Raw genomic sequence first — 21718 nt, forward strand, 5'->3', positions numbered from 1 at the left:
GCACCCAATCCAGAAAAGACAACAAAAAGCATACTATTTTCTTGGCAATCTACGTGAAAGGGCACATTGTAGGTAACTACCGTGTAAAAACGGTTCAAAAGCCATGTCCAGTAATGTCTGCCATTTCCAATCCATATAAACTCTGTGCACTCTTGTAAAACACCTGGCAAAGCAGGTTCCCAAATTCTAAACACTAGAAAGTATCAACAAGTGATATCCCAGAACACAGTTAACAAGGAGTAGCATCACCTCAACAACTCAGAATTACACTTTCCATCAAGCTTCCCGCATGTCACCTGCCAGAACTCCCTGCTGGATCACAAAGGCAATTTCTGAAGAACTATACAAGAATATATACATGTACACAGCCGATCATTTTGGAAACAGATGCTTGTTACCAGCCACAGCCATTTTATCATTGAACATGTTGACCTTGTCTCAGAATCCATAGGCTTAAGAGGAAATTAAGAAACCAGTTAAATCTTTTGTGGTGTTCAAACAAAATGTACTGGCATGGAAATTAATTTCCCCATTTCAAGTTCACTAGATTCTGAATTACAGGTACACGGTTTGGTTTAGAAGAGCAAAAAAGCCACTCAGCTTTAGGAGAAGCCTAACAGCAGGAAACGTGCATGCATGCATTCTGTATAAATGCAGAGACACATCCCAAACAGCTAACCCTTAAAAGCAACCAAAAAAACCCTGACCTATCGCTTTCATTTTGATTCACTTTTTTTTTAATTGTTTGCTCAGCATGAGAAATAAGAAGGACCTAAAACTGCAGAAGTGAGAGAATAAGACAATCCTTCACAGCTGAAAAAGTGCAAGTAGTTCATGATGCAGAGCTCTAGGCTTAAAATAATTTACAGAAGAGACAAGCATTGCTACATTTCATCTGATAATGCCATATAAAAGAATCAAGATACCACATTGTAGGACTTGTAGCAAATAAAATCAACAGATTTTCTCTTTTCTCAATCAGTGTGGATCATCTTTTAAGGTCATATTGCATTCAAACATCTAGAGCTTCCTTCCAATTTGGATTTAACGTACAGAAGCATGTGAACTGATCCTTTTTAAATGATTTTTCTCTCTATCTATCAAACTATGACAGGACAAACCCAAACTCTTATAAAGCTAATCTTACCTCATTGAAAAACCTCCTACTCCAGTTGCACCCAAAAAGATCATTCTCAGTCTATAAAATTTGGCTTTTAAGTGAATCTTAAATGAGAATGCAGGTTGAAAAGACGACTTTATCACCAAAAAATGACTATACATCATTTGCACATATTACTGTACAGAAATAAGAGAAGACCAGGAGATCAACATCAAGATTCAAACCAAACCCATCCACAAATAGGTACGTTCTTCTGACAACCAAAAGAAAAGTTCATGGCTGTCACAAGACAAGAGGAAGAAAGTTTAGAAAAAGAGCTGAGTGGAATAGTTTCCAATTCTCACATGCTGTTTCTCCATAAATGTTAACAGCTGAAAACAATCTTCTGAAGATCCCACAATCTGACTAACTCTGGTTCCAGACACCATTCAATATTGTGAGCATGTCAAAATTATGATTTTAATTGCCAAAATGCCAAAGACACCAACAAGAACAGCAAAGCCAGTTAGAAGATATTGTAGCTTGCATTTCCTATACCACCCTCAGAATAAATTCCAGAATAAATTTCTATAGGAAAAATTATTTCTATAGGAAGGGAAATGAGATTCCTATTTCTATAGGAAGGGAAATTAAGACGCCTGTGAGCGTCTTGAAAGATAAACAGGGCTTACATCTCCAGTTCTGTCAAGAAGCAACTACCAGCACACTGTAGTCTGACCTCATCAAAATACAAGTGGCAAAGCTGATGGCAAAAGGCTGACTAAAAGATACCCTGATTTAGCCTCTATTCCCTGCCACACACCACAGTAACATGCTTGAAACTGCCTACCTGGCATAGGAAGCGTAGGAACAGTTGCTTTCTTCAAAAGAGAAATACCCTTCGTAACAGCAATACCCTTCATAACTGCGACTGCGACAAGACCTAAAGCACTAGCCAGAATTTGAATTGCTCTTCCCAATGAGTTTGATTCATTTTTATCTATTATCTTCTTTTGCTAATCATGATACTACCCCCTGAAAAATAAACACATACAAAAGGAAGGTAAACTTCAAAAAGCATGTATCTAAATACCACAGCCAGCGCGTGTAGCACAAGGGCAGTCATTGTACTAGGCAATGACTTACAAAAGAGACTCAAGAGGTTGTTGCAGCAAGACAGTCTTGGCCTCATTCTTGATGGGTACCTACCTGGGGATTGTAGCTATAGATCCATATCACCTGTTCAGTTGTAAAAATGAAATTCTAAAATGATCCTCTGGTACCTATAATGCTTATTACTGCATAAAGATCTGCTGAGAAAAATTATACTTGAAGTTAGAGTCTGGGCTTCCCCCTCCTCCCTCTTCCCCCCCCCCCCCCCCCCCCCCAATTCTTAGGGCTCTATCAGAAAGACACCAGATTCAAAAAACTACTTCAATTATCTTCTGAAAGCAGATTGATATGTGTACGTGAAGTTGTGTTCCTAATTATCTGTATTACTACTACCATACTCACGAAAAGACGATTATACCCTATTTACTAAAAACTTTGCTCTATGCCAATTCTTAATTTGGAGAGTTACATACTAATTAAGCAACTTCTCACCTGCAGTCATCTATCAGATGGAAGAAAGCCAAAAATGAGTCAAAACTTACACAAAACCTACAGAAGTGTTAAGACTAGCTCCTGATCATTTTGGAAATTTCTACAGCTTAGTAGAGAACTTTTCCCAACCCAAATGGAAGATTTGAACTTGCTGGTTTAAATCTTAGGAACATTTTATTCCTGTTTCCATACACTCTTCATCTTCACTTGAAAAGTATTAAATGTGATCAAAAAAAAAGATAACTGTCCAGGACCTTTCTACTGCATTTTATTTATTAATTCAGACAACTGCAATCTGCAATTGCCAGTCAGGTGCTAATAAATATTTTTAAGTATTTTTCATCCTAACAGTTGCAGCAGTTAATTTTTTTTTTGTCCATTTAGAAACTAGAATTGTTATGTATTCGTCCTGTGGTTGAGTTTCCTTCATCTCTTCATGCCATTAGATTTAAAGGCTTTCTTCACTTTTTTTTCCCCCCCAACCAGACCTGATGTGACAAGACAAATGATACGAACATTGTGCTGGTTAGCATGGATATCATATCCTGCATGATGTTGCCTGGGAAAACGTGGCAACGATTCATACATACATGCACACACTAACCACACAGGCTAAGTTGCACTGCCGAAAAGAGACCGTTGCACTGACATTCAAGAACTTCACTGAGGCTTTGTAACCAAAGCTAGAAAAAGAAATGGAAAACCAAGACGAGAAACACTACGCATGTTTACTAAAGCTCGAGATATTCTTTAAATAATGTATTTGATGGCTCACCACAATTAACTCAAATTCAAATATATATTGGCACAAGGTATTATCTGCATCACGTTTGCTATTTTGTAGATCATATCAAAAATACATAGAAATATTCTCAATGTAATTCCTCCTAAAAAAATCCAAAGTAGGAAACTGGAATTTCATAGCATTGAGAACTAAAATTCCTAGGCATTATTCTGAAGGTTAAAGTCGTTCAATTGAATTTGCAGGGTTTTTTTTTTATTTAAAGGAAAACACATAGCCTTTATGTCAGAATTTACTATTATTTTCAATCACGAATATATAAAGTACTATGAATGTTCCCAACAATTCTTTTTATTTCTAGCCAACTTGCATTTATTTAAAGATCTCAAACGAAGCTTTCCACAGAAAGGCTTTCCTTGAAACCTGTGAAAAAGACTAAGTAGTAAAGCAAAAGTCAAGCAATAATTGCACATGTGACCTCGTTAAGGTAGGAAAAACACTACATACTCAAAACATAAGGCTAAGAAGTAGCTTTTCAGAGAACTAATTAACCATATTTATTGCAACCCCCAAAAACTATTTAGGTCAATGAAACATTTCAGTGATCTTCCCCCCTACCCTTCAGTAACTACACTACTGGAAACCATGGCAAACAGGAACAGCCTCCTAGTATACTACCGAGCATTATCACCTAAGCATTGGATGCTGTGGTTTTTAAGTTTAATTGCAGTTTAAGATGCATACATCTTAATATTAACACCTTGACATACACATAGAACAGACAGCTCAGTCAAGTGGTACTGAACTTTGTCCATAAAAAGCAACAAGTTTCATGAAGCTCTTGCTAGATTTGTCTCCAATTCTCACCCCCCCCCCCAATACAATAAACCCCTAGCATAATCTATTCAAAGTTTAAGACTTCTCAGCCACATTACGAACATCAAAGTTCGCATGCTTCTAAAACCGTAAGGCATTGTAAACATTTACTTCTATTATACTGAAGCAAAGCAGTTTTTGGGCTCATGTACTAATACACACTAATACAAGAAGAAATTAGTTTACTTAAAAGCAGTGTCTGGAAGCCATAGCTACGTACAAATAAGTTTGTTTCCCTTATTTATCACTGATAACTAAAGAAAATACAATGCTAACTCTACTTAAGAATCTGGAAGCAACGGCTTAGAGTTAGTTAAAACTCTGCTACAAAAATAGTACAGTTTAACACTGCATCTTTGTTGGTATGTTATAAACGGTTTCACATCTTCCTTTCGATCTGGTTAAAAAGTCCTCAGGGTTTTTTTTGTCCTTAATATTTGCCACATGGGTACTAGAAGCTTCACGTCTGTTTTCAGCTATACAGGGAAATGACATTGGTAGTACCATGGTCTCTTAAAAGAGTACAACCAGTAGCTTGCCTCCACACCATCAAACCTACTGCTGGGAAAAAAACAGTACCTCCTTATTTTAGGAGCTGGATGGAGAAACGAAATGCAGTCTCACAAAAAGACTAAGGAAACTGGGCAACCCTAACTTAAGTCACCACAGGCCAACCAAATGACTCAAGTCCCAAAGTCATCTTTAATCTTAATCTTCCTAATTCCTGTTTTTCAAAACTTGTATTCATATTTGTATCTTACAGACAAGGCTTCCTTCTAACAAAGGGCTTTTTTTTGTTGTTTTCATCCCCTACCACCACCCCTGCTCGTGAAATCCGAATAAAACTAAGTGCAGAACACAGAACAAAAGCACGAAGGCAGTATCAGAGTTTGATATTGCACTGACTGACGACAACATTGGTTGATACTTCATTTACTAAGTAGGAGAAAGAAGAAAAATATTGCACACCAACTTGCATTTCAACTTCAGGTTTGATATTCGATTGGTACTCAGTAGAGTATTTAAGTGGAATGATGGACTGTACACAATCTCAAAGTCAAATGAATAAGCATTTATTTTCCAAAATTAATAAGAGTGATTAATTTATGGTGGGCAAATCCACCACGAGTGTTTAAGAATTATGTTAACTTGAGACCCTAAGGATAGACAGGATTGGCATTCTTGACAAAATGACTTTCTTTGTCACCTACCCAACTCTTCTCCCCTCCTCTTCCTATCAGAACGTTGCTTCTTCTGCAGTAGAAGTGAAACTGCAATTAACTGAGTCAAACAATGAAGAATGAGATCTTGATAACAGACATCCTCCTCCAGTATTAAAGTGCCCTGGAATTCTAGAAGCAGTATTTTGCAGAGCTGAAGGTGAAGGTGTCTTGCCCAACTTAAGCAGAAGCTCTTTTGGCTAACACTTCTTACACTCCCTTCTAGAGGAAGAAGCGAGGCTTACTAATAAAATAGCTCATTTCTGTAGCTCCAGGATGGAAAAGCTGTTTTTCATTATACCTGAAAAACATTTGTTTATCATGATGCATTCCAAGGAAAGCAAGATCCATCTACAGAAGGCTGAGCTAAAGCTCAAAACTAAGGTTAGACAAAGTTGCAAGGTTTTTGTTTGTTTTTAAAGGTTGTCCTTCTCCATGGTTATGAAAACATTTGATTGCAACTCCCCAGAGAAAACAGTTAAATCTACTGTGAAGACAGAACTTCTGAAAGTAATTCTCAAAAACTGCTAGTCACATTTCATTCCCTCCCACACGCACTTTTCCTAACCCATCACTTCATGAGATGTTTTTTTAAATTAAACATAAACACTGGTAACTCCTCATGCCGACAAAAGCTTACCATTCCACCCGTTTGCTTCAAACACACACTCCTCTTGGATACTGTTATTTTCTCCCACAAAATGTGAGTAATGCAACACAACTGGCAGGCAAGTTTTGCTGAGTGATTCAACATCACCCGGGTATGACGTCTTACATTTTCTGTTTCATACAACTAACCAACCTCTCGCAAGACAGCCCAATTTGAAGGCAAGTCTTTAGCTGCCTATTCTGGTCAATTTTTAAATTTAAAAAATAAAATTCTGTTCCCATGGCATAGGAAACTTTGGGAAAAAACTTGGGGACCTGCAAATACAAAGTTTAATTAAATCTTTTCATTTATTCCCGATCATTTGTATGAGTTCAAACTGAAGTGAAAAAGGGTATATCAAAAAATACCCTTTTTTCCCTGGAATTCATGTTTCTCTGACTCTTCTTTCCTGTGAACTTACCAAGAACTGTGATCTATTAAAAACAAAAGTAAGCAGATCTAACTCCACTTTGCCATGTACTTAAAGAGGAGGTTGTCACGACCAAAAGGTAAAGTCAGGAACAACATTGCCATTCAGAGTCTTCCCTGACCCTAATCTAATTTAGTTGCGCTGTATCAGAAGGCAGAAGCTTACACACAAGTCCATTACAGTGGCAGTCCCATAACTGAAGCAGTGCAGCTCCAGTAATGTAGTAACACTCTCCCATTTTTCTTCTAAACGGCATCTTTGATTACATCCCAAGTCCAAACTACTGATGAAAAAGTCTCATGCATAAATCATATTAGGATAGATAAAAGCTTTGTTTTGAGAGCCTGGAGACATTTTAGGACAGAAAAGAAACAACAAGGAACAACTGCAAAGACTCCTGTGACCTTACATTCATTAAGAATTAGGAGCAGAACAGCCTTTCAGTCCTTTCCACATTCCAAACCTAGGCATCAAGAGGAACCAACAAAGACCTCTGAGCGTGCAAGTTTCTTTGTACAAGAGCTTCCGTGTATTACAATTCTATTCTTTGGATAAATATCCCAAAATTCTCCTGAATATGGTGAGACTCTTCACAGCTTTCCTGGAATCATGGTGTGACCAGACCTGAAGATTCTTCCAACAGCTGCTTTGGATTTTAAAAGCCAAAACCATCTCCAAACACTTTAGAGCCATGCTATACCCAGAAACTGTATGAAGTTTGTTGGGCCTGAGCAAGGCTTAAAACAGGCAAGAGCATTTTTGTCAAAGACGAAAGCTCTTCCAGGATGTGTGCTCGTCTGTGCTCTACAGAGGAAGCCTCACTTCTTAGTGACATCTCCAACTCCAAATTCGGTGTACTTTGATGGGGAGGAGTAAAAAGAACAAAACCACAGAGACACTTTGCATCAACAGTTCAACTTTCACTCCATAGCCCTTAATGGGCATTTTGTCACTTCTCTTGCTGTCTTTGCTCTGCTAGCCTTAGCAACAACAGCTCCTGTTCCAAAAGCTGTGATAATTGTTGCCAGCAAAGCAAAACCTTCAAACCCTAACAAGTCTATCACTTGGCTGGCACCATTTTCAGCCTTGTATACATACAAGAGAATAGATAGTATGCAGTTGCAAGTTACACCCTTTACACTAGGTTATTCAGAACTGTTTGAACAACCCCAAGGCCAGACCAAACCATATCACTGGTTTGCTAGCAGCTGAATTGGTAGTAACTGGAGCTTAAGGAGGGTAACAGCCCAAAGATGTATTAGAACAAAATAAAATAACTGCTAAGTAGATAGAAATGGCAGAACATTTTCTCTTTGCAAGGGGAGAACAAGTTATTTCAGCTTAAGACTGAAAGGATCCCTTGTGTGCCTACAATTCAAACTTTTTAAGAAGAGACTGGTATAATAACATATTGGTATAGTAAGATTTTATAACAAAGACGGGCTCATGAGGAAATTTCATGTACTTCTAACGCCAACAGCAGTACCTAGTATCACAGAATGCTTTGGATTGGAAGGGACCTTAAAGCTCATCCAGTTCCACCTCCCCTGCCATGGGCAGGGACACCTCCCACCTCGACCTGCTGGCCAAGCTGCTTTTGATGCAGCCCAGGATACAGTTGCTCACGCAGCACTTTGCTTGAAGCCCAGGTGCATCAACCACCACCCCCAGGTCCTTCTCCTCAGGGCTGCTCTCAATCCATTCTCTGCTCAGCCTGTGTTTGTGCTCAGGATTGCCCCAGCCCAGGTGCAGGACCTTGCACTTGGCTGCGTTGAACCTCATGAGTTTTGCACAGGCCCACCTCTCAAGTCCATCCAGCTCCCTCTGGATGGCATCCCTGCCCTCCAGTGTGTCAACCACACCGCTCAGCTTGGTGTCATCAGTAAACTCGCTGAGGGTGCACTCAATAACACTGTCCCTTTCAGCAAAGATGTTGAATATGAAACCAAGTCACAGTTGCAAGGCACCAGTATTACTTCTGTTTTCAACAACGGCTTTACTTTCTAGCTTGTGTTGTTCTGTGCAACCTGACATGTGTGATAAAAGGCATGGAGCAACTGTAACCAGCATGAACGCTTTCTCCTACCTACAGGCTCTCTCCTCCCTGCGTGATCTTCTACATCCACTTCTACTCTACCATCTCCTGGTTGGAGAGATTTCCTCCCTCCAAAAGTTCTTTTGAAAACAGTGTCACTCCAGACTTGTAGTCAAATGTGCTCCAGATATCAAGAGTGAAATTAGCATGCTGGACTCTGTCTCCCACACTGCGGGAAGATGGCACTTGTTGCACTGATACCTGGCACTTGAGCTTCTACCACCATCAGCCTCTCCTCCCCTTCTGCCTATCCCCCAGGGACGGAGGGTTGTTGCCCCGTTAGTATCAAAGCCCTTCACATTCCCCTACCAAGAAGGGGAAAGCATAACCTCCCTCACTGCTTGTCAGAAGTTGCGTGATGAATACATTCAGATATAGAAAGTGCAATAGGTCAGAATCATGAACAACTGAGGTGGCACTTCTGGAGCATAAATCTGACATCAGAGCATGGCAACTTTTTTTTTTTTAACCCTTTTTCTCTCCAACAGGAAAAAAAACTACATCTGAGCTGTTTCAACTGCAGTCACAAATTAAATTTAATGAGCTTACCAATTTACAGTAGCTTCCCCCTCAGGTGATCACCCTTATGCACAAAGTCTCCAGTTCTACAGCTGCCTCTATTCAGGAAGGTTCTTCTAGTCTTTTTTGGGAGATACCTTTCAGAAGAAAAAAATGCAGGCTCCAAAGAGGCTTACACTCCACATTAATAAGGCCAAACTGCTTAGAAAACTGTGGGTCAATTCAAAATCATTTTCCAAATTAACCGATTTGGAAAAAAAGGAAACAGGCTAGTTAATTTTTTTCTTCTGAAGTTCCTAAATAGAATGCAGACATGAAAGAAATCAGTTTTCACCTTGAGAGCTCCATTTTCTTTGAACACTTGCACTTAGTATCATCCATCAGTGACCAACACAAAACTGGCCCTGACCATCCATTCTTCCGTCATACTTTCCTATCTGAAGTAACTACCACAGCTATTATGCAAATCCTACTAGCCATCTTCTGAAAAACATATATTCCCCTAACACTAAAACCAGTGAGTATTTCCCACCTTAAATGTCAAAATGATAAGAAAAGCTTCTGACCTTCCCTTCTTTAGAAAATGCAAACCAGACGTGAGGGACTTAGTTTTGGGTAGTCAAGGCTTTCTTTTGCCATTATTTGCTAAAGAAGAAACCCAACTTATAGAGAAACAGTAGCAGTTGGTGACTACATGGGAAAACAGCCATTTGTTATTAATGCAATTTAAGTGTGGATAAATAACTAGACTTTATCGGGAAATACCAGTTTTCCTCTGAATATATTCATACCTTGGCATTTAACTCATTTGAACACTACGCAGCAATAACTGAATATTACACAGCTTTTAAGAGGAAAAGAAGACAAGATTACTCATCAATATTTGACCAAGTATGAGAATTCAAGAATTTCTTAATTACTTTTTTCTGAAGTGAATATTACAATTTGTGAAGATCTGTAGGAAAAGCAAGTACCTGTCCCACTTGTATTTCTAGATCAATTAAAAGTTCTGTAGACCAGATATACACAACCTAGACAGGCATTTAGGTAGTTCCAAACCACAATCCAAAATAAAGCCTTAGTTTGTCTGGTGTTTTCTACAGAGGTTTCCAGGAATCGTGTCTTTGCACTACCTTGGACCACACAACTAAAAAAAAAAAAAAAGAACACATTCACATTTTTCTGTTTCTTTTACACAGGCTGAAGAAATATGAACACACTGAAGAAATGGAAGAGGGAAAGCTGAAATATAGAAGCCAAAAGTTGGATTTAAATTAGAGCCTACAAAGAGATTTTAAGGACTGTCTCCATGACATAGCATTGTATAAATATTGACAGGGAGTGGCAATCTTTCAGCAAGCAAAAACCCATGTGTTACAAGATTTTGAGTATCAGAATAGACTTTGACCTGTGCTGTAATGAGAACCTGGTGCTGGTCCTGTGACAGTTTTCCCTTAACAGGACAGGCAGCTAAATGGTCGGAGCAACTGCTGCTTGTCTAGATCGCCTCTGGACTTCTGCAACCTCGAAACCTTAAAGATGCACCTCAACATGGTGCTGCACCACAGCTGGTGCCGTTTGGACATCCATCCATACTGAAAAGCTCAAGAAGAAACCTGACTAAAGATTACACTACAGGACAGCCAAGAGTCTCAACATAGCAAAACACTACAGACACCAAGATCTCCAAAGCATTTTTATTTCCCTGAAGATCATGTTTCAGCTCTTGTTCAAGCGCTATTTATCCAAACGTGCATCTCAGCAGACTTCTGAGGAAGGCGACAGTGCTATTTGCATTTGCTTTAAAAGTGCTATAACTGGGTGTTGGCCTGCATAGCGTTTACAGTTTTATGAGTATTGTCTCATCACCCTTCTGGCTTTATTGCTGTTTGAATGACTGAACAAATTAAGGCAGAGGCAGAATAGTTTTCAAACATTCTCCAACTATGTTCTCAAAGACGGAAGTTCAACTTTCCAGAATTTCCATTTAGAGCCGCAATTTCTTGATGACAAAGGAGTTTTGATAAATTGCATCAACTAAAGGTCAGAAGACATAGAAGGTTTTAAATACATGTTTCAGAACCTCTCAAATTCAAGATAAACATCCTGTATTGAGATAAACATCTCAGTATTCCTTGGTAAGAGACCTAAAAAAATTTTATTTTCATGTAGTGTTAAATTACATCCTCGGGAATTCTGCTAACACCAACTGTGAGGCTACCCATATCACTCGGTCCTAGAGCTTCTGAATATTTATTAAGTTCTTCAACAAGTGGCTCCCAAAGCTATCATCTACCAAAAAAATCAAATAAAATCAAAGAACTACATACCCACAGGTTGATTTTCAATTTGTCCAACAAACAAATTCCAGGTGTTTCCCTCTTCCTTCCTGCCACCCCCAAAAAACAAAAATATTCCACAGTTGCCAGGGAAAGGACATTGTAAATGCTCTTTCCAAGTAAAAATGTTTGTAAGCAAACTATTACATTTTTTTTTGTGTGTGTGTGTTTTTTTTGTTCCTCCACTGGTCTTGCTGAAACATGTCTTAAGATCAAATTCCTATTATTCTTGATTAAAACTTTTTACAGAAAAAACAGTAATTACATGCCTACAGCCTCTAGTATTACAAACAGAGGTATCAGCTAAGTTAACAATTCTTGTATAAAATCTACCGTACACTGTGAGTCAAATGCTAACATGACAGTCCCACCATCTATACTGTTACTCTCTGGGGGCTTGCATAATATTAAAAAGACTCCTAGAAGGTGCAACCTAAAATGCAAATTCAGTTTTTGTGTTTCCAAAGCTGCCTTACAGTTGCATTTTACCTTTTATCATTAACTTCACATCAACGTATTTCATAATTCACAGTGATGAGTAGAGAGTATTAACCCGCAGTCAGAGCTACTTTTATACACAAAGCTTGGATATGGTAACTTGAAGACCCAGAATTACAATTCCAAGTCAGCCAGAAGTCTTATTTTATACCTAACTGAAGAAAAAACACCAGATCTGAACGGCCATGGTGATGTGTCCAAAGAGATTGTCAACTTCAGGATGCTTTAAGTAGTCTGCAGGTAGTTCAGAGTAGTTCATGATTTGAAAATGTTTGAGCTCAGCTTTGCCAATCTTCCATGCATTAACTTTATTACCAAAAGAGAAAGCTTCTCATATACCTAGTTTCTTCAGCATTTTATCACTCAGATTCTCAGAGCACAGTTAGCATGTTTTCAGAGAAGGTGATTTTCAACAGTTATTTTTACAGGTAAGAGCTTCTGAAGTAAAGGTACTTTGACTTGCCTTCTTTACTCCCCTCCCCATTTATTTACCAAATATTTAACCACAAGGTCTCCAAAAATGCTTTCTAAAAAGTTTGAAGTGGAGAAGATAAAAAGAGGTCTAGTGACAAAAGAGATTTAAACCCCAAATCCTAAAGCGCATGAGATCTTCTCACCTTTTCCAATTCAAGACAGATTAATATAAATTCATCTGGCCAAATATTAATTAGACATAGGAAAACCAAGAGAATCTACATTGGCACTTGTGTATTTTTGTTACAACAAAAAATAAAAGTCTCTTGACACTAGATAAACCAAGTTTGTCATAAGCAGCAGTCACTGTTATTAGCTGATTGGAAGCTAAACTACTGAGCAAGTGAAACATGACATCTTTGAAGACTGAGACCATCTGAAGTCTTAAAATCAACTTCTCAATTAATTGACAAAGTATTTGAATAACCAAGTTACTCAAGCGTCCACATAAAATGTAGAAAGACTCTTTCAGAGTTGTTGGCAGAGCAAAGAGAGCATCAAAAAGCTTTTTCATGAGAGTTTGCTAGATACTTTTCAATCAATCACAAGCATAAGCAGCCTTAGGTCAAGATGTGTCCCTGTATATCCACAGATGATATCCCTCCCTCCCCACTCTCCAAAACCTGGAAGCCTATGAACTCCAAGAATTTAGTAAGGAACACCAAGGAAAAAAAAAAGTGTTTTTATTCCAAAATCGTAAAAGCATACTCGGTGAATACTACTTTCTCCTGCTTAACAACATTATTGGAACACTAAGCTGAAGATAAAAGGGACACGGTTTAGTGGGTGACAGTAGTAGTAGGAGGATGGTTGGACCAGATGATCTTGAAGGTCTTTTCCAACCTTAATGAGTCTATGATTACACTGCCCTTATCTGCATTTAGCACACCAATGGTATGCACCAGACCTGACCATCATACACCCTACAGCGTGACAACTCATCTAGCACAGCCTTCACAATCCTTATTAGGTCTTTTCAAGACGCAGAATGCTAGGACGTGGCATGCTGAGAAAAGTACTAGGCGATGCTGTGGCACATACTTTACCAAGAACACAGGTTCTGGCCTCCTCCTGGCTCACGGAAAAGACGACCTGTCTATGATTTCCCAGCCTTGTGCTAAATCAAGTGCACGGAAGCCACAAAGATGCAAACAAATTTAAACAGTTGCAACTTATAGTCAGCTTTCTTACTTTGCTTTTATTACAACCCTGTTTGTTTTTCCTTTCTCTTATGCACTTCTCCCTCCTGTGCCTCAGCTTTATTAATTTCCTTCCTGCACCATGTGAATTGAAGTCCTCACTATGTCTCTTCCGTTTGCTCTGTTGTCACAGCTCCTCTCCCACACCTTCCTGAATCTGTAATGCACCTTCCTCTGTATCAGACCTTCTCCCCACCTGCCCTTCCCCCAGTCTTCTTTCCTTATTGTTCTCATACTACTTCACTTATAAATTTAGGATGCTTCTCGCACACAGAAGTTAGCTTATGACATTCACAAAAAAAAAAAAAAAGGTTACAAGGTTACAAAACTGGTTTGAAGTTTATTCCATACCTGCCTTCTACCCTACAGGGGCTACTAGCTGATGAGGGATGGAGGGGTGTAACAGTAGGAACGGAAACGAGATAAAGTAAAGCTAAAGAGTAGAAGTAAAAAGCTGAACTATCTTAGGAAAAACCAAGTGCATTGCTAAAACTTCTCCTCACAGCCAAAAGCATGTTTCTTGAAACTAAAGAAACTCCAGCATTTTAAGCCTATCCGTATAGAATATCAGATGCTGAATTTAAAGCATCTGTGCAATATATGCTTTCTATCATCCATACATTACAGCTCCGATGAAGAGTTACCTAACATCATTGCTGAGGAGAAGTGAAAAAGTAAAACCAATTCATGCCTTTACTCAAAAGAAAAAGGGTGTTTACATTTTAAAGATGTTATAAAATTGGATAAATGTTCATATTGAGTCTGATGATATAAACTTGCTTCTGTTTCCTTTGTAATTGTACTGGGCCAAGAGACTGACATGTTTCCTTGGCCTGGGGAGGAGGGGTCATCTTTAAAGATACTTCAGGTGCAGATCAATTACATCTATACCTAAGCATTTCTTTAAAACATATCCAAACAGATTATGATAATTTAATATATAATTATACCTTAAGCTAAGAATGACACCTGTAGTGTGAATCTCACCTCAAAGTGGTATAAAATACTCAAACTCTTTAGAAAGGGTTGCATACTTAAATTCTGCAGAAAAAAGCCCTAGAACTGATGAGATGAAAAAGTCCAGCCAGCAGAGTGATACAGTGACCAAACACACACAAAAGCAACCTAATAGCTGATGTCTTCAGAATACACACTTTTTTTGTTGTAAGTTTAAAAGAACATTACCTGTAACTATGGCTAACAAAAAAATAATTCTGATGGCTGTAACACAAGAAGCTGCCTTTAAAAGAATACTCAAAGGTATGCCAAAAATCCCAGAAAATTGCTGAAGTTTCACTTTAAAGGACACGCTTAAGATCTGAGAGGCAAACACATGTTATAAAACTTAACACAGGCATGACAGGAAGCATCCCAACAAGTTTATTCCCAGACTGACTACAGCCTAGCTCCCAGTTCTTACTAAGGTAACTATAAAGAGGCAAATCCTTAAACTGATTAAAAGATCAAGGAGTACAGTTAAAAAAATACTATCAACTGCATGCCTGATATCTGAAAGCTCATTAGTACTGCTGTAGAAAGCCCCCCCCGACGTATTGCTAGCATCAACACACATACTAGCAACCTGAGTCATGGTTAATGTAAAAACTCTGGCCTCTTAATTCATTCTATACCCCTGACTTCTGTCTATAGATGCAGGGTGTAATAAAAAAATTTGACAGTACTGTCCTAAGTCATCAGAACTGACAAATTATACCCTAAGCATCAGATCTGTTCTCATTAGCTGTGGCTCAAAGATGAAAGATATGTAAGCTAGATCAAAAGCAGCAAGTTAACTGGAAGATGCAGCGCGTTTTCCTTAGTGGCAACAACATCCATGAGGCCCTGCTTTTATCCAGGGAGGGAGCTTTAACCTGTCAACACCTCCAAACATCACAAATCGGTAAAAAGCTAAACAGAGTACACACTGTCATGCACTCGTGCAGGGTCTTTCATGAGGTTCTTTTCACCTCTCCAGTACTTTTATGCTCGCATGAGCTATCTCGTAAGAGCCATGCAGGGAAGATGAAGAATGACTATTAGGAAGCATCTCCACCCCTCGCTCCCCCCCTAATGGGAGAGTTCATCCTAGGCACAAATTCAGTTTACTTGTTCTCTTTGTGACAGCAACAGGCGGGGAAGATGGGGACCCACCTACACACTTCCGAACTTGTATCACTTCCTACAAAGAAAAGAAATTCACTAGTTCGGCGTAAAAGTAAGAATTACACTTTTCTACTTAAGGATATCTCTAGGCATATCAAGGCACCCATCTACATCCCAAATAAATTGACTGGATTTGGCACACACTTTGGCAAGGTGCTTTTTATAATCAGAACTGAAGTACCACTCACTTTTGTGCAAGCAACTGTCAAATGGTGTTGGTTTTATGTCAGGAAGTGTTATGTTTTGCTTCCTTATGATGCAATTACAACACTGACAGCATTGCAGAGAGCCACTGAACCATCAGGTATGATCAAGTAGGGAAACAATTAGCAGACAACTGTCCACCCAGCACACCAACTATTTTAATATGCATTTAACCCCTCTGCCGTGACTATTTTGCCACCTGCAAGGGCGCATTAATCTTACAGCTGTATTTTACATGGCATTAGTACTTGCCAACATCTACGCTAAAAAGGAAGAAGTAAGTCAGTGCTGCAGTGCTTAACCACAACATAAGAGGACTTCACTCTTAAAAAAAGTAAACACTTTCAAAGAGGGAATTGGTAACAAAGCTATTTACAGTCGTTTGCTCGCACAGGGGACTGACACTCAGGAATTACAGCTCTGCACAAAGCGTCCACTGGTGACCGTCGGCGAAGTAAAGAAAGGTGCATGAAGCGAGAGGGATGACAAGCCTGAGGCAGGACTGGGCGAGCTCCTCCTTGGCACGAAATCCACTCTCCCTCACACACAGAAATTCATGCACCCGTAGCTCAACGCTGAGTAAACAAAACACCAGTGCAGAGTTGAGCAGAGTGACTCAGCCAGCAGTGAGAGATTCAGTCCCACAGGGTAAGAAATTTGGGGAGACTGCTCTGGGGACCCATCGGCGCTCCCTACTTACCAGCAAACAGTCCACGTTCACTTCGGATTTGGGGTCCTTTAAAGTCACATCGATTTTTTCGAACCGAGCCTCAAAACTCTCTCCCGTCGACATGTTTCCACGGATTAAAAAGTTTCCCTTATTCCAGAGCAAAATAAGTTTTTTTTTTTTAAAAAAAAAAAAAAAACAGGAACACGCACAAAAGAAAACCCACGCAGCCTACGCCAGGCTGGGGAGCGCTTCCTGCGGAATCCCTTCAATCACAGAAGTCTCTGAGGCGAGTCCCCCGCTCCGCACCGACGAGGGGGAGGCAAACCGAGGGGGAGCAGGCAACCGGGGGGCTGCTTCTCCCCGCTCCTCCGGGCACGCACGCACTTCCCCGGGCGGCTCAGAGCTGTGCAGCGGCAGGTTTCCTCTCCCTCCCTCCTCTGCTCGGGCCCCGGTGCCTCAGCAGCCGCATCCTCCCGGCCGGGGAAGGCGCCCTGGCAGCCAGCGTAGCGGTTCTTCCTCCTCCTCCTCCTCCTCCTCCTCGTCGCCCCGCAGCAGCAGCAGCAGCCGGCGGCGGGTCGGTGCCAGGTTCCCGAGGGCGGCAGCTCTCTCCCCGGAGCACCACCAGCAGCAGCAGCAGCAGCAGCAAGAGGGGAGGTGGAAGGTGAAGAAAGCCACGAGCCTGCAGGGAGGGAAGAGGGAGAGGAAAAGGGGAAAAAAATAAATAAATCGGGAGGAAACCCTCAGCGCCTCAGCACCCGGGGGTGCTCCTCGCACCGCGGCGGGCAGGGGGCGAGCCGCTTCAACGGCGGGGCGACGGCAACAGCATCTTCCTCCCACCTCCTCCTCCTCCTCCTCCTCTTCGTCGTCTTCCTCCCGCCTCCCGCCTCCCGCCTCCTCCTCCTCCTCGTCGTCTTCCTCCCGCCTCCTCCTCCTGCCCCCTCCCGCCTCGCTCAGCCCCCCCCAGCCCTCACGTACGGGACAGCAGCCCCGGGGCCGCCCGGTGCCGGGTGTGAGGGGAGGCGGCTCACGGCGCGGCGGCCGCCAACATGTCCGCCTTCCTGTTTGAACGGGGGGGGGCGGCTCGGCCAGCCCGGGACGGCGGCGCGGCGCGGCGCGCATGCGCGGCTCTGCCCCGGGAGGGGAAGGGGAGGCGTGAGCGCGCCGGGCGGGGGCGCCGCTCAACGGTCGGAGGGGGCGCGCGCGCGGCGGCCGTTAGGGGCGGTTGGTTGGGGGCGGTTGAGGGCGGTTAGGGGCGGGGAGGCTCTGACAGGGCGCTGCCGTGAGCCCCCTCCTCTGCTCCTTCAGGTGCCGCTTCAGGGCTTCGGTTCCCGCTGCCGTTGCAGAAATGGCCAGCGCGTTCCTACCGAGATCGCTGAAAGCGATGTGGGACGGCAGCTCGTTAATCTCTGGCGGCTGCAAGCCCGTATCGCCAGCGCTACGCTGGGTTTTCAAAGCCATGGGCACGAAACAAAGCCATCTGTAGTCAAGTGCTCGCGTATTTGAGCTGTTCCACCTTGGGTATTCACTACCTGCCATCTGGCTTCGTTCAGAGGAAAAAGAAACAGCATTCTACATTTTGCCTTTTTTTGTCCACAACTGCCTTCATATATACGTGCATATATATATACATATATCATAGAATCACAGAATCATTATGGTTGGAAAAGACCTCCAAGTTCATCTGGTCCAACTATCCCCTTACCACCCATGTCACCCACTAAACCCTGTCCCCAAGCACCCCGTCCAACCTTGCCTTGAACACCCCAAGGGACGGTGACACCACCACCTCCCTGAGCAACCGTCCCAGTGCCTGACTGCTCTTTCTGAGAAGAAATGTCTCCTCATATACACATACATATATATTTACAAGAATTACGTACACATAAAGGAAAAATGTATGCTACAACAGCGTTATGCTCGTGTTTGATTTCCCTCATCTTGTGCAGGCCATTACCACAGCCCTTTGATTGGGAGGGTTTGGTCGCTCTTGGAAGTGGAGATGTTCCATTTCAGCAACCACAGTCCACAGAGAACATCTCGTGCGCCCTGCCAGCTACAGCATGTAGGCTTGTGATCACTCCATACATCATGCAGTGAGTCGTCCTTGAAATGCAAAGGAAATGCTCCTTACAGACCTGATATCAAACAAGGTAAAAATCACTATTAGAGATGCAGAGCCTGATTTGCATTGCTTTTAGGCATCTGGTTTAGCCATTAAACATACATAGGTATGATGCCAGGCCTCAGCAGGGTGATTCCAAGCCCCTAGCTGAAACAAATGCAAAATTCATGAGGCCTGTAATAGAGAAAGGAAGAGGAGGCCTGAATCTGCAGCTCACAGCCCTGAGTCATGCTCCGGATGCTACTTATGTGTTTTATCGGATGAATACGGGAAAAGATATAGGTGGTCTTGGAAACACAACACTTCTTCCATCCATTCCAGGCTTCCTTTCCGCAAACCAACATGGATCGTACTCTCACTTGCCCAGTGCACCTTGCATTACCTTATTACAGTGGCCCAGCTTCAACACAACAGGTGGACAGAAGCACAGCACTGCCCAGCACCTCCTCCAGCGATTCTGGTGAGGGAAGCTGCTGTGCTTGTGCTCAGCTGCATGCAAACAGTGTATTTTGAACATGGCTGTCAGATCGGGCTTTTCTCATGAGTATGGTGAAGTAAAAATGTCTGTCTGTCTGCCTCAAAATGCAGTAGAATTTGCGTGGGAGGTGCCTTAGCCAGCTGTCTAGGAAACTGTGAGCACTGCTTTGAAAATGTCAAGGGGAGCAAAAGGGAAAATAAATTCTAATTTTAAAAACAGTTAGGGGTTAAAAGTGTCTGGTGAGATAAAATGCTCATGTTGTAACTCAAGAGTGTAATGTAATAGTTTCTAATCCAGTGAACACTCATTCACGTTTGCTCTTGAAACATATTTTCATGAGCTGCAGTCAGACTGTTTGTATCTTTATGATAAGGAACTTGCGTGTGTCTAGCACTGGACACTTAGGAACCATATGAAGTTCCATCCTAGATAAGCAGTCATAATGCATTGAACACAATGTCTTACTTTGTTTTTGCTTCCGGATAACAAATAAACTAAAAATGGATAATTTCTTCTTCCTGCGTTTGTTGCGCCCCATATTTTGGAAATTAGCTGGCTTTTGTTGAGCGAAATGGCCATTACTCGACACATGTTTCACCTGATAACACTGAGCTGATTAAGCTTGCAAGCCTGAAAGATCTTTTTTTCTCTCTTCAAAAGCCTGCAGCCTCTAATACGGGAAGGTGTCTCTGTGTTGGCTCGTGTCCATGCTTTGTACGCAGACAAACTGATATCCTCAATAAAACAGGAATCATAGTCCTCGCATACGTTGTCTGCCTATTTTATGAGATATTTGAATGCCTCTGTTATTAGTGTGATACAAATATGTACAAAGTATGTCAAATATGTCAAATATGACAACTATTGACAAATATGTCAAATTGACACTGACTGAAAAGCTGATTTCTTGACAGAGATCACAATTTCCTATTAAATACAGAAGTCAGTAAAATAGAGTTACTACATTATACCGTAAAAAGTACATGTAATAGCATTTATCACGTAAGTAACATTCTTGTACATTACAGTAATAAGACTTCAAATCATAGCAGGTTTCAAGGTCACTTTCAGGAAGTTAGCAAAAAGCAAGAACAAAACAGCAATGGAGTACTTGGCAAGTATTAGCTGGGCCCTCTCTGAGCAGGCACCGTGACCCCCCACCCTCTCATGAAAAAGCTAGGGACGACTAAGTGAGAGACCCTGTAGTAAGGTTAAAGGCCATCTCGATTTCGATTTCTTAGGTCGCCGACTGTGCGTCTTTAAAAAGAGTACACTCACAGAAAGTGAGAGAAGGCGAGGATTCGCTAACTTCTGATGTAAGTACTGACTTCAGAAGAGTTACACAAGGCAGAAATAAGTCCACATCCTGTTCACCATATTAGGCCAAGTTGGTAACGTGGGATCTACCTTCACATTCAACTTCCTATTTAGTCAGCACGAAACCTGCAGCAGTTAAATCACACTACGTGAGGCCTGCCTTTGGTCCACCACCCTTTTTCCTTGTTTGCCATACAATATTGACTCAGGTTTGCCTCAGCTCTAGTCTTCAGGGCACTTAATGGTGTGGGCCAATATCTCTTGAAGCTGAGTTGAAGGCTGTGGACAACAAACACAGTCCTTAGGCAAAACGTTTTGACAAAGCTGTGCACCAGAAAGGCCTTTCGCAGGCGCTCTCAGTGTTTCAATCAAGGACTGGTGGCACGTCGGCATATCTGAACTGACCTTAGGTATTGATAAAGTCACACCAACACTGAGCTCTGTGTACTTGCAAGATCTGAAAAAAAAAGCTGCGCTAGGTGGCGAATGCTGGTAGCAATAGTAGCTGGTAGCTAACCGAAAGCTCCAGTCACACTGTTGACCGCATGTCTTCCCTCGTGGGCTGCATGCTGGAAAAACTGAAGGAATTACAGGCTGTAGGTTAGAAGTGCAAGATGCTTGAGGTAGTGAACACGTTAAAAAGTGGTACCGATGGGAGTGACAAAACCGAGAAGTGACAGATATTAGTCATAACACTTAGTACAGGAGGAAAAGGCATTTTGGTTCTTCCAGGATGAGGAAAAATGCAAGAAGTAGAACAGAATGGAAATAGAACAGAATAGAAATTGCCTTGACAATAAAAATTGCTAGCAAGAGAAGACAAATTTGGATATAATCAATCAAAAGAGAATTTGGCATGGATATACTCAACCAAAGTACTATCTTTCAAACCTCTGTAGATGCTGAAAACTTGCAATATATACCTATGTAGATAAGTACGTGTCATTAATGTTAATAAAGACGGAGGGCTCCAGGCACATGACCTGGCATATTCTGATGTGTCCCAGCTCCTTGACAAA

At 41.5% G+C, this 21718-nt stretch overlaps 1 protein-coding gene across 2 annotated transcripts in view; it reads right to left on the bottom strand.

Moving 5' to 3' along the window:
- ROCK1 (Rho associated coiled-coil containing protein kinase 1) overlaps positions 1–17913 on the bottom strand; it is a 90081-nt gene extending 72168 nt beyond the window's left edge. For both annotated transcript variants that reach the window (XM_048057877.2, XM_048057878.2), the window contains exons 1-2: positions 17758–17913; positions 16813–17461 (exon numbers count right to left, since the gene is read on the bottom strand). In XM_048057877.2, coding sequence (XP_047913834.1) covers positions 16813–16905 — 93 coding nt within the window. In that variant the 5' untranslated portion in view covers positions 16906–17461; positions 17758–17913. The remainder of the gene's footprint in view (positions 1–16812; positions 17462–17757) is intronic.
- Positions 17914–21718: the final 3805 nt, after the last annotated feature.

The sequence above is a fragment of the Anser cygnoides genome, chromosome 2 (genome assembly GCF_040182565.1).
Source record: "Anser cygnoides isolate HZ-2024a breed goose chromosome 2, Taihu_goose_T2T_genome, whole genome shotgun sequence".
NCBI classification, from domain to species: domain Eukaryota; kingdom Metazoa; phylum Chordata; class Aves; order Anseriformes; family Anatidae; genus Anser; species Anser cygnoides.